General features: G+C 38.0%; 2 protein-coding genes across 3 annotated transcripts in view; both read right to left on the reverse strand.

Annotated features, from left to right (window-relative positions):
- Positions 1 to 5594: 5594 nt before the first annotated feature.
- On the reverse strand, positions 5595 to 10953 carry gdf6b (growth differentiation factor 6b). The gene is made up of 2 exons (XM_023271286.3): positions 10165 to 10953; positions 5595 to 9886 (listed from the first exon to the last, which is right to left on the reverse strand). Exons 1-2 carry the CDS (start codon positions 10508 to 10510, stop codon positions 8994 to 8996), a joined length of 1239 nt encoding a protein of 412 aa, XP_023127054.2. The 5' UTR covers positions 10511 to 10953; the 3' UTR covers positions 5595 to 8993.
- A 113-nt stretch (positions 10954 to 11066) lies between these two features.
- The window catches only part of LOC111568986 (fibrocystin-L-like), a 92979-nt gene continuing 90072 nt past the window's right edge, over positions 11067 to 13973 (reverse strand). For both annotated transcript variants that reach the window (XM_055017593.1, XM_055017592.1), the window contains exons 76-77: positions 13237 to 13390; positions 11067 to 12413 (exon numbers count right to left, since the gene is read on the reverse strand). In XM_055017593.1, the coding sequence (XP_054873568.1) occupies positions 12106 to 12413; positions 13237 to 13390 (462 nt within the window). In that variant the 3' untranslated portion in view covers positions 11067 to 12105. The remainder of the gene's footprint in view (positions 12414 to 13236; positions 13391 to 13973) is intronic.

Genomic DNA, 13973 nt, shown 5'->3' on the forward strand with positions numbered 1-13973 from the left:
TACTGAGACCGAAAACCGTTTTGGTATGACAAATGTGCATTTTTTTCTATTTCCAAAGCCACTATTCATTCATTATTGTCATTATGCTCAATTTTGACACATTTTGGACAAGTTTCAAGCCAAAATAGCCAAAACTGGCTGACCACAGATCAAATTTAACAGATATTAGAGCGTCAAAAGTTGGTGAAATGTTAACCAAAGACTGCATTTTTAAAAGAAACATGGATCCATCCATTTATATACACTTACAGGAACTTTCTGGGGCCACAATACCACCCTTGTTTGAGAATGTTGTACTTTTTTCATTCCATTTAAAGAATCAATAGTCATATATCATTGTTAATATGGACAATTTGAGCAATTTTGGACATTTTTAAGTCATTTTGGGCAAAGTTTGAATCATTTTGAACCAGTTTTAAATCAAAACATCTAAAAACTGGAACTTTATCTTGTCATATTTGCTAAAACATCAGATTCTACTGATGTTAGAGTCTCAAAAGTTGGTGAAATATTGACCAAAGGCTGGATTTTAGCATAAATATGGATCCATCCATATATAGACACTTACAGGAACTTTCTAGGGACACAGCACCAATCTTGTTTGAAGATTTTGCACATTTCTCCATTTTCAAGGGACAATAATTGAAAATTTAGTCTCTGCTTGAGCCATTCAATAATGTAGATCTGTTGGAAATTATTCCGTCTGTATCCTCGCCAAATTTCAGGTCTGTTGGAGTTTTATTTCTGGAGATATTGAACTCTTAATATTGCTTCACAGGTTTTTTAAAGGGTGAAAATACAAAAATGTGCAGGTCTTAAAACAGGTGAACTTCTCAAAAATCAACCAAAATATTCTACAGAGTTAGTTTTCAATCCCAAACAACAAATAACTGAACAGAATGTGAGATGCTGCATAAATATCTCCTGAATTGTGTTTGTTTAAATCCAAACTTTGAGTGTATTTTTGGTTTGCATTGACCCAGAGACTCACCAGCTGCTCTTCATCTTCCTTCATCACTTTACTTTGCCGCTCACCTGTATAATCCCTCTTCTCAGATCACAACACCTCTTAAAGCTCCGTCACGTCTCACTAGAACACCAACATTCAAAGACCACTGCTGAAAAATGAACAAGAGTATTTCACAAAGATGGAAATATATCTGTATGGTTTTAACATTTAACTGTTAATTTAAGCCTGTATTCTCCAAAAATAACCATCTCCATCTCAATAACCTCTCTCTCTCTCTCTCTCTCTCTCTCTCTCTATATATATATATATATATATATATATATATATGTTTGTTTACAATTTACAGTTTTACTTATTTAAATCAGCGAAAGATACCAATATTTCGCACATATTTGCTGTTTTTGTGTTTTTTTTATTATAGTTTTTGAGTGTTACACATTTTCCTCTGTTTTTTTAAAGTAATTATGTTTTAAGAAACTAACATTTTAACAGTTTTAACTGTATATATATATATTTTTTAGCAGTTTACTGTTATTTTTTTTACAGTTTTTCTCTGTTTTGTTAAATTACAGTCAATATCTAGTAAAAGCACAGTAAAAAAAAAAAAAAAAATGAACATGTTGACTTTAAAAAAACAGGCCAAAACCCAAAATTCTTGTTTCTGTTCACATTTGATTGTAATATTAAAGTGATGGATATACAATATATGTGTTAGTTTCACAATTTTTACAGTTTCTGAATGATACAGTATTTTTATTGTATTTTTTCTAGCATTTTGGCTGCCATTTTTTCCACATTTATTTATTTATTTATTTATTTGAACAGTTTAACTCATTTAAGTATTAATTTTAAACAGAACTTATGACCCAACAAAAATGTAAAAACCCAACAAATCAAAAAATTTAATAGAATTTTTTTCAAGCATTTTTGCTGCCAATTTTCCCACATTTATTTATTTATTTATATTTTAACAGTTTGACTCATTTAAGTATTAATTTTAAACAGAAGTCATGACCCTACAAAAGCATGAAAACCAAACAAATAAAACAAATTTATTGTATTGTTTTGGCTGCCAATTTTTCCAGATTTTTAAAATTTTTTATCACTTTGTTTGTTTAGTAATTTAATTAATTTAAATATTAATTTTAAACTGAAGCTATGACCGTACAGAAACATGAAAATCCATTAAGTCAAAAAATTTCCTGCCTCCCCTTTGAGCAAGTTTTATTTTTTATTTTCCCATGATTATTCCTTCCATATTTTGATATTTCTACCAGGACTTCCTGTTTTTTTCCCTCCTCCTCTGACACCAGCAGCTGAGTCCTCTGCTGGATTTACGTCCGTCTTTGTGTCTCTGCTTAAATATTTTTGCTCCGTTTCGCTGCAAATCTGCCACAGTGAGACACAGGCGTAGAAACGCCTCCTCTGGCCGCTATAGAGACCAAACATTCCAGCCTTTTGTCCGCCGCAGCAGCTGCTTCAAACCCGCCGCCCCTTTTTTATATCTCACCTTGTTGCTCGGGGAGCCTCTGATTGCAGCTTTTCTAAGCAGGACGTGTACGGAGTTTAACGTCCGCGGCCTCCGGGACAAAGGACCACTTGACCTCCGACCCGCTGAGGAAGAGCCGGCCTTAATCTGATGTGGAGATGCTGCCTGGCTTTGTCTGGACCGGAGGGGGACGGAGCAGCCCACCAGGGAAGACGGAGCTCCGTCCACCCGTCTGCTGACCCTGTTTTCACCCTGAACGCCGTCAACCAGCAGCAGATACACATCTGACCAGGAGAACATCATTTCATCTGGTTATCTGCACATTTCTAGTTAGCTTGCAGAACATGAGCTCCAACAGGGATTTAAAAACATCCAAAGACATGAAAAAAAGTTTAGTTTGAGCTCATTTGTTGCAATTTTATTCCTTTTTCCAACAAAACCACCTCAGTTTTTCAGTGTTTCAAATAATTAACACACAAAAAAGCACTGGACAATTTGATCAACAACCAGGAAAACCATTTTTTGTGTCTATATGATTTGATTACTTCCACATCAGTTGTTCGTTTTCACCCCTGAAGTAGAAGGTGAGCTCTAACAGATCCTCATGTTGGAGACTTTTCTTGTATTGGCATTAAAAATCATCAAAAACATTCAAAAACACAACAAAAAGTTTAGTTTGAGCTCATTTGCTGTAATTTTGTTCATTTTCCCAACAAAATTTCCTCAGTTTCTCAGTGTTTCAAGTAATTAACACATAAAAAACAGTGGAGAATCTGAGGCAACGACCAGCAGCAGCTACAGATCTGATCAACAACCAGAAAACTCATATTTTGGGTCTATTTAATTTGATTATCTGCACATTTGTTGTGAGTTTGCAGGACATGAGCTCCAACAGTGATTCAAAAACATTCAAAAACACCACAAAAAGTTTAGTTTGAGCTCATTTGCTGTAATTTTGTTCTTTTTCCCCTCAAATTTTGTCAGTTTCTCAGTGTTTCAAATAATTTACACGCAAAAGGCACTGGACAATCTGATCAACAAGCAGGAAAAACATATTTTGGGTCTATTTAATTTAATTATTTGCACATATGTTTTAAGTTTGCACCTCTGAAGCAGAACATGAGCTCTAATGACAGTTAGCAAACTTTTATGTGCAATAAACCAAAGTGCAATTCATTGTGTATATATTCTTCAATCTGTGTTCTTAGTATCCTTTTGTGTATTTTTCTCATTTATATTATTTATTTAGGATGAGGTTTAATCTATTTATGTCTGAGAAAATACATAATTTTTAGAGGTCCTGGTGACAGAATCTGTTATTTTTGGACACAGCAAATTAGGTCAGGCCTGATTTTGAGCTAATAAAAAAGGAAACTTAATTTTGAAAAGAAATTAGCTGGAAAAATGTATAAATGGCAAAGCAAAAAAGTACAAAGATGTGAAATTACCTCTTTACAGGATGGAAAGAAACAACAGAAACAAAGATGAAATTTGTAATCAGGGTCCTGCTGACCCTCAAAATACATCAGTTTCACTATTTTAACATAAAAAAAGGATCTTAGAAAATAAAACAAAATAAAAGACTTAGTAAAACTTGAGCAGTGAATGATTAGCAGATTACTGGACTGTATGAGCCAGTAGTGCAATTATCATCTGGCACCACTGTGTTTATAGATTCCTTTCCAGCTTGTAGATATCTGTATCTATTGTGTTATATTTACTTTTATTACTACACTTTCTACAGTTATTTTAATATTTATTTTTCTATATTTTATAATATTTTCTACACAAAATTATTCCATTATTAAAGAAAATAATCATCAGATCTGTTGATAATGAAAGTTTGCTGCAGCCTGACAGTTAATTTACACTTCAGAGGACCTGTTACCACCTAATTAAATGCATGGTTGCAAGGATAAAAACAGCTAATTTATTGATGGAGGCTGCGTGGTGGCGTGGTGGTGTAGTGGTTAGTTCTGTCGCCTTGCAGCTAGAAGATCATCATGACCTTCCTGGCATCTTTCTGCATGGAGTTTATATGTTCTTCTTGTACATGTGTGGCTTTTCTCCAGGTTCTCCAGCTTCCTTCCACAGTCCAGAAACATGCTGAGGTTAACTGGTGATTCTAAATAGTCCGTAGATGTGAGTGTTTGTCTCTATATGTAGACAGACTGCTACCTGTCCAGGTGTCCTCTTCCTTCACCCTTAGTCAGCTTAGATAAACTCCAGCCCACTAATGAGGATTAAGTGGTGTATATAGATGATGGAATAAATGATTTATTGATTCTGATAAACTTTTTAAGTTACAAACATTTTGATGAGTTGTGTTGACATAAATCTGCATTAGTTGATTTAAAGCAAAATTCAAGTTGAAGTAAATGAATTAAATCAGTTTGAAAACTCAATCTGAATTCAGGATTTTAAATCCTTAAAAACTTGTGCTAATGGTTATTATGTAATATACATATATTATGCATAAGAAACGCCTGGATGTAGAGGAAAGATTAATTCTCCTAACTCAGAAAAGTTTGTTGGTTAACTAAAATTCATCTGGACTCTAAAAGACTGATGCAAACTCTTGTGTTTATTTTTTTCTTCAGCCGAAGCATTTGTTTTTAGAGCGTATGATATATTGTCAGGTGTTTGATGTGTTAATTACCTAAAACACTGATGAACTGAACCACTTCTGACATTATATACACACAGAAAAAGTGTTATTGAATGAAAAACAAGTCAGATGTGTTGATGTTTAAAATGTGACCTGATCTAACCTGCTGTGTTCAAAAACTACAGATTCTGCCACTAATGCCTCTAAAAATTGAGTATTTTCTCTGACAAAAATGGATTAAACCTCATCCTAAACTGAAAGCAGTTTTCAATGGAGATCTTAAAGGATTTTTTCTTGGAATTTAGCAGTACATCTTTAATTAATACTAAAACAGATGTTTGATGCATCTGTTAATGTTTAACTCCATCAATAATCAACTGATCTCCAATTAAAAAGAGCCAAAATTAGACAAAAATTCACTTCAAGACACATTTTCAACACAAAATACTACAAAAACTAGTAGTCTTAGCAGGAAAAGTGCCAAAAATAACAACAATAAATTCCACAATTCAACAAAAAAAAAAACATTTAAAGTTGAAGATGTTTTAATTTCTACTCATCTTATACAGTTTATGAGAATAGATCGACACTCGGTTAAACAAACTGATTATTTAAATGAAGTAAAAAATACATTCTGAGAGGAGTTCAAATAAAATACAAACATGTCGCTCGGTATAATAATATATTATTTTGCAGTAAATAAACATAAAGAGGTTAAAATGTGCTGAGAATCTTTAAAAGCCTGTAGATAAACTCACCGACTGAACATCCATCCATCCATTATCTATACACAGCTTAATCCTCACTAGGGTCATGGGGGGCTGGAGCCTATCCCAGCTGACTCAGGTGAAGGCAGGGGACACCCTAGACAGGTCACCAGTCTGTCACAGGGCTACATACAAAGACAAACAAGCACTCACACATTCACACCTACGGGCAATTTAGAATGATCAATTAACCTCAGCATATTTTTGGACTGTGGGAGGAAGCCGGAGTACCCGGAGAAAACCCACGCATGCACAGGGAGAACATGCAAACTCCATGCAGAAAGATCCCAGGAAAGCCGGGACGCGAACCAGGGATCTTCTAGCTGCAAGGCGAAAGTGCTAACCACTACACCACTGTGCAGCCCACCGACTGAACAATTAGCTGCTATTTATATTTCTACATCTATATACAGCAGAGGGAATATTTCACATCAGCCACATGTGTTTATCTGAACCTGAACGTCCAGATGTGCGACTCACACGTCTGGAAGCCGTAACAGAACAAAGCGGACAAAAGAAACGCAATAAGTTATTCGCACAGCATAAATTATTATTTACACGTTTTCTGTGGACATCAGTGCATCGCAGACTAAGTTCATGAATGAAGGTCAAACGTTCGGCTTTAATCCCTGAGTCAAGTGCTGCTGGAAATCTGCTTTTTAAAATCCTTCAAGAAACTGAAGGTTTTTACTGAAACACGTGAAGTTAATTATTCAGTTTACAGAAGAAACAGGCTGGAGGGGTATAAATCAAACGCTTTAAAGGTGGAAAAGATTAAAAATATCAGAAAAAATCTTCCTATTTGTGCAATTTCTGATGATAAATCAATTTTCCTGAAACATTTAGGATCTTGCAGAACATTAGATGTGAAGACAAACATCATTATCACGTCTGTAGAGTCAAACGTGAAGCTACAGGAAACTATTGGCATTCAGCTTAGCTTAGCATAAACACTAGAAGTAGTAGGAAACTGCTAGCATGATTCAGTCAAAGTAAGGAAACCTTCCACTAAAACCACTAAAGCTCAATAATCAGAACATTACAGGATAGATCTGTTTCTGTGTTCTGTGTATTTTTAATATTTGTGTTAGAAAATGTTTGAACAATCAAAATAAAATAATTTCTAACGTCTTTGCAACCATTTATTTTGGTTTGGTTTTGTTTAAGTAATTGAAATATTAATTTTAATTTGATGTTATGACCCTAAAAAAACATGAAAACCCAACAAATTTTTAAAAATTCCTGGTTTCGCTTCATATTTTCACAAGATTATTACATTTTGCAAGTTTAAAATTTGCAAAAAACTAAACTTTAAACTCACTCGATAAAGGAATTACTGCATTTAATTGGAGATGGAAACCCTTTTTTCAGAGGCCAGAAGGTCAAAATTGAGTTTGTTTCTTCTTCTAGTTCTTTTTTCATTGGTTTCTGTCTTCTACTCTGTTTGTTTACATCCATGCAGTCTACAGCGCCACCTTCAGACGACAGTATACAGCCTCGTTTATTTGCTCCTAGGAATTAATAGAAACAAATTCACATATGTTTATTTCTGTGATATTTTGAAAAGTTTTCTTCAAATTGGCTTGACAGTTAAATGGAAATACATCTACTGGAAGGAAGCAGGTATAATTACAGCTAACTGAGAGGTTTAAAAACATGTAAATCAGTGAGTTTCAAGTGTTTTTTATCTGCGTTTCTATGACAGAATTCGAAAAAATTTCACCAACGCTGCAAAAAAGACCTTTTTTCCTGTTAGCTTCATGAGAGATGGAGAAACCTTTACAGATTAAGTTCTGATGCAGCTCTTTCATTGTTTTAGATTCCACAGAACATAAAACATGACCAAAAGAATCAACTTGCGCACAAAAAACTATTTTCTGAAGACGTTCCTCCATTTCTCTCTCAAGCTTTCGAGCTTTTGTGTGTTTTTAGCAGTTGGGAAACAACTGGTTTTGTTTGGAGCTTCTACTATTTTGTTTATCATAGCCATGTAGCCAATAGCGCCACCTTCTGCCCAGTTTAATCACTCCAATGCAGCTAATGGAAGCAGGCTCAATTTACTGAGAGTTTCTTTAATTATGCTTGACCATCATATGGAAGCGTATCGTTTGTGTTAGCTGTTAGCAGTTGTACTTCTGTGCAATACTTTGTTTTTTTTAGCTTTGCACAGAGCTCAGCCAGCTGTGTCCATGTTTTTATGCTATGCTATGCTAACTAGCTGCTAGCTGTTGCTACAAATTTAGTGTACAAACCAAAAAGTGGTGTCAATCTTTTTATCAAACTCATGGCAAGAAAAATGCTCCACTATTAATTTAAACTGTGGGTCGATTCAGTGACTTTTTTCAGACTTTTGTCCATTTTTCTCTCGTAGATAGACAAACTTTTGTTCATTTTTAACAGGTACGGAGTTCGGTTAGCTGTTTCCACACTTTTATGTGAAGCTAAGCTAACTAGCTGCTAGCTGTTGCTCCAAGAGTGGTGTCAATCTTCTCATCAAACTCTTGGCAAGAAAATACTTGACAATTATTTTAAACTTTGGGTCGATTTGCTGACTTTTCTAGTACTTTTTTTTCCAATTATTGTCTCAATTTGCTGATTCATTCACTAGATGTAAATCTTTTCTTTTTGCGTATTTGAGTATTATATTTCTGGATTTCTTGTAGATAATCAGACGAGGTGGGACTGAGTCTCAGTTTCTTCAGCAAACTTAATAGAGAACATGTAAAATGGGACATTTGTGCAGTTTTCGATCATGTTTTTTTTTAGCGTATTTTCCAACATGGCGCCTTTACAGAGCTCCAAACCACAGCATGAAGCTTCATTTGGCTGATGAACTTGCTTAAAATGAGAATAAATGAAAGCAACAGAATGAGTGTTGTGGTTTGGACGCTCCTGTTGAGGTGCCACAGTGCAAAATAAGTCAAAAGAACAAAGAAATATAGTTAATATGTCTGTGAATATGAAGGAAATGCAGAGTTTATGGTGACCAGTTGGACGTCCTCAAGACAGATAAAGAAAGAAGACAGATGTTTGAGGTATTGAGGGTGATAGTTGGGATTCAAACTGCACCTAATCCTGCTGAATAAACCAGTTTCCTTATTTCAGCTGCAGCTGGTTTGATTCCCACTAACTGGAGATGAAGGAGTCCCCAGAGAGGAGCTACCTGCAGCCACACGACTCCACCACCATGTCCTCGTACTGCTTGTAGACCACGTTGTTCCCTGAGTCGATGTACAGGATGCTGATGGGGCTGAGTTTGGACGGAGCGCAGCAGCTGGGCGGCATGTTGCTGGGGTTCATGGAGTTCATCAGCGTCTGGATGATGGCGTGGTTGGTGGGCTCCAGGTGTGAGCGCAGGGGGAAGTCGCAGACACCCTCGCAGTGGTAGGCCTCGTAGTCCAGCGGGGCGATGATCCAGTCATCCCAGCCCAGCTCCCGGAAGTTCACGTGCAGCGGCTTCTTGCTGCACCTGGACTTGGACTTCTTGCCGTGTCTCTTGCCGTGGCGGGTTTTAGACGCCGCCGTCCTGCGTCTCCGGCTGGTTTTGGTGCCGAGGCTCTTCTCTGTGGGCTTCCTCTCCAGGCCCAGCAGAGCTCTCCCTTCCCGCCTCTCGCTGAAGAGCGTCTGCCTCTTCTTGGACCGGGTGAACACCACCAGGATGGCCTTCTTCTGCTGGGGCCTGGCGTGCCGGTGCAGCCCCAGCAGGTGCAGGTCCAGCTCCCTCTCGGGGTTGTCCAGCATGGCCCGGAGCTCCAGGCAGAAGTGCTTCCCGTGGCTGAGGTGCTGCCGCTCTTTGAATATCTCCCAAACGTCCAGAACCTCCCACTTGGGCCGGTGGGAGTCCTGCAGGTCCAGAGTTCTGGAGTCGAGCAGCTGCTGGTCGCGGCAGGAGAGCAGCTGGACGTCGACGGGCTCCGTTTCTGAGATCCTGAAATTCCCAGACACTTTGGTGTAAATCCTGAGCTCGGCCCCCAGAACCTCGGCTCTCTCTGAGAGGGTCGAGACGTCGAACAGATACCGCTGCCTCCTCAGAGGGGAGAGTGGGAGGTCATCTGTGGAAAGCATTAAAACACGGATCAGACACATTCTCACCAAGAGGATACAAACCACAGTCTGACAGGAAAAACCCACTATTGTCTGCAGTTAATTCATGTGGGAGATAAAGCATGAAGGTTCAATAAATCTACCTGCACACACACACACACACACACACACACACCCACACACACACACACACACACACACACACACACACACACACACACACACACACACACACACACACACACACACACACACACACACACACACACTCTGCAGCTCCACATACCTTCTCCAGTGTCCACAAAACTTGCAATAGTGTTCGCAGCCTTTGAAGAGCGAAAAAAGCTGGCGTTCAGTCCCAGTTTCTCCGCCGTGGAGAAGGTTTTATAGATGGACAGCATGTAGTCATGAGGCTCGATTAAATCTTTGGGTGTCGCTTTGTTGTTTCTTTCCAGTGAAGGCGGCGCGTAAAGCTCCTTGAAGTACTTGGACGCTTCCTGTCCGTCAAAAATCTTCGCCACCAGGTTGCTCTTCGGAGGAGCCGGAGGGAAAATAGCGAGAGTCTGTCCGCAGGGCAGGTCCCAGAGCAGCACCAGAGCCCCGCACAGGACGGCGAAGAGGAAGAGATCCATCCTGGGAGACTGAGCCGCAGCCGGAAGACCAGAGCTGCATCCAGTCTGCAGCAAGTGGCGGCTCGGCTCAGTGCGCACAGCTCCGGAGGACAGGCGGTGCGAGGTTTTAAGAAAGGGGCCCGAGAACACGCCCACATTGTACTGTTATCGTGAAAGGCTAAATTAAGGCTGTAAAACTAATTGTTCCTCTGTCGGCCGTCGCCTCCCTCCTCCCGGGGAGCCAGATGTGCGCTGAAAAGCTGCGCGTAAACTTCTGCTGCGCGACCAGTTTTCCAGCCCTCTCCAAAAACACTGCAGTCAAACTCGACTTTGAATTTAAAGCTTGAGCCACAACTTGTAAGTTTCTCTCTGATAAAGCAGGAGTTCAAAGCTCACAACTGTGCACCGTGAGTTCAGGGTTTACTGGAGTCTCCTGCCCTCTAGTGACGCACAGGAACAGCGCCATGGCGCAAAAAAAGAAAAAAAGACGCGCCCGTCAATCTGCGTCCTTCAGCACCACGGACAGAGTCTCCACTCAGCCTTAAGAAATATTATAATTAATAAAGAAACACATTGATGAGAATGAAAAATACAATTTATTGAAGAAAGAAGTTTTGTAGTTTTGAAGAAGTTGAGTATTGCACTTTAAAAACTGGATCTTACACCTGATTTGAAAGATAATAGTAAAAGAACCCAATAAAAGACAAAAAGTAAAACCTTCATGTGCATAAAATATTTAGGATGTAAACTGAATAAAAATATAACGGCAGCATGTAGGATTTTCATATAAATTAATTTTTTTGATGCAGGTGAAGACATGTTTGATGTTCCAACGTCAGAATGGAATGAAAAATAGAACTTAATGAGAAAAATGAGATTAAAATCATTAAAAAGCAGTAGTTCTTTAATCACATTCACAACCTTCATGTTTTCCTGCACATTCAAGTTGACTTTTGCACTTTTAAAAAACTGGATCTTACACCTGATTTATTGTAGAACCACATAAAACATAAACACAGTAAAAGAACCCACAAAGAAACCTTCGTGTGCTCAAAATATTCAAGAAGTAAACTGAGCGAAAATATAATCACAGCATGTAGGATTTTATCAGATTATATCCATTTCTTTTTAAACACAAGTGAATAAATATTTGATGTATCTCAACAGAATTAAATTTATTGAAAACAAGATTAAAATCTTTAAAATGGAACCTTTTTTTTTTTTTTAACATCCTTCATGTTGTCCTGGAGATTCAAGTTGACTTTTGCATTTTTTAAAAATGGATCTTAAACCTGATTTAGATTTTAACAACACAGTAAAAGAACCCAAAACCTTCACGTGCACAAAATATTCAAGAAACAAACTGAGCAAAACTATAATAGCAGCATGTAATGTTTTATTAAATTCTATCTTTTCTTTATTTGACGTGTTAACAGCATCTCTGGAAATTATACTTTTATTGATTTGAACACTTTTTAATTAGAATAACTTTAATTTAAATTAGAGGCACTTTTTCTCTATTTACATGCTGCGTTTATATTTTAGTTTATTTTTTTACTTGGCAGAGTGGCTCCTGATAAAGTGAATAAAGTTGAGGTTTCCTTCATAAAGACTCTTTAACAGATGGGGATGCTGTCAGAGCAGCAGGCCACAGAGTAGATGACGCTGACCAGACAGAGGCTGCCGGCGGAGAGGCTGGAGCTGGAACCGAAGATGCTGCCGTCGGTGGTCGGAGGGTCGTAGGTGGCCGAGGTGACGTTGGTAACGGGGGTCGTGTCTGTTGTCAAGGTGACGGTTGTCGGGCTCTCGTTGGTGGTCGTCGGGGTCTGGGTGGTGTTGGTGGTGGCGTTTCGGTTCTTGACGGAGAAAGCGTTGGACTTGGCGCCCCACTCCTTCAGAGTGAAGACCATCGTCAGGTTCTCACCTGAAGAGACGAGAGGAAGAAGGATGACTGCTGCTGCATGTTTACGGGAGGCCTCGACTTACATGGATGTGACGCGTTTTTCACCGTAGGTCACAACTCACATGTACAAAGTACTTATGTCACTCACCTACACTAACACAGTGGTAGAATCATTATCTAGGACATAAAAACACTGTACTGTACAGTAACAACTATTAACCCTCCTGCTGTCCTCATTTACAGGCACCAAAAAATATTGTTTCCTTGTCTGAAAAAAATCCAAAAATTCTGCAAAAAAATTCCCCAAATTTCTGAAAGTTTGCAAAACCTTCAGGAAGAAAATTCCAATAATTCCTTCAAAGTTTCCCTTAAAAGTTTTATTTTAAAAAATCCCCCAAATTTGGCAAGAAAATTCTAGTAAATATTTTCAAAAAATGAGTAAAAATCTTCCAAAAAAATCCTAAAAATATCTAAAGTGATTACATATAAATGTAAAAGTTTGAATATTTTCTTTACGAACATTCACATAAAAATCAAACTTTTGAACGGTAGCTTAAGTGCAAAGCTGTTGAACTGTAAACTTAAACACCACTAAAGTAAATAAAAAAAGAGTTTGATATTTAAATCAGTAGTGCAACTTCAAAAGAATTTCAACTTTATGCTAAGCCCCTGAACAAAGCAATAAAAGCAACTCCTTTTAGTCTTGTTGTGCTTCTGCTCTCTGGCTTTTATGACATATTGATGATAAGCACAGTATTTTATAAGTTGGATTTTTAAAATTGAGTACTATTATTTATTTATTTTTTGAATTATTTTGGACATAGGAGATGAAATGCAGACGTACCGCTGCTGGCGATGGACAGGTCGGTGAAGTTGGCCCAGCAGCTGCTGAACAGGATGCTGGAGTTTCCTTCCAGTCCGTCCACGCTGCTTCCACTGGAGTTCTTCAGGCTGGCTGTTACCATCAGAGTCGTCACTCCCACCGAGACACACTTACCCTGCAGACAACAACACGATAACACAGATAATACATGAAGCAAACTCTTTTATTCAGGTCCACGGGTCATTAGGAAACAGTGAAAAGACAGGACACAGAACAGAGTCGCAAATCTCATAGAGGAATAGAATCAAAGCTAGCTGTGATTTATTTTAACTGTATGAAAGTAAATAATATGCGGCATTAAGGATGTCACTGCTCCATTCTACATAAATCGTCTGATTCTGCACCTGAATCCAAACACTATTCTTCACAGTCCCGTACATTTACTCCAGATGGGATGAAATCTGCTCCATTTTTACTCCAGAATAAGATATACATTCAGCATTGAGGGGAAATAAGGGACAGAAAAACTAGAATAATCAAGGGAAACTTGGCTTTTTTTGCAGTTAATTTCTTGAGTAGTTTCATCTGAGAATTTCCAGATGCTAGACTAATTCAGCATACTGTGCACAATGACAAAAAAGACACAATTAAGACCTCAAATTACATCGATTACACCTAAAAACACTGGTACTCTCAGTATTAAGACTCAAAAAGCACCATAAAAAAACTGGTAAATAAAATAGGTGGTAAATATTAAG

Source organism: Amphiprion ocellaris, chromosome 15 (genome assembly GCF_022539595.1).
Source record: "Amphiprion ocellaris isolate individual 3 ecotype Okinawa chromosome 15, ASM2253959v1, whole genome shotgun sequence".
NCBI lineage: Eukaryota > Metazoa > Chordata > Actinopteri > Pomacentridae > Amphiprion > Amphiprion ocellaris.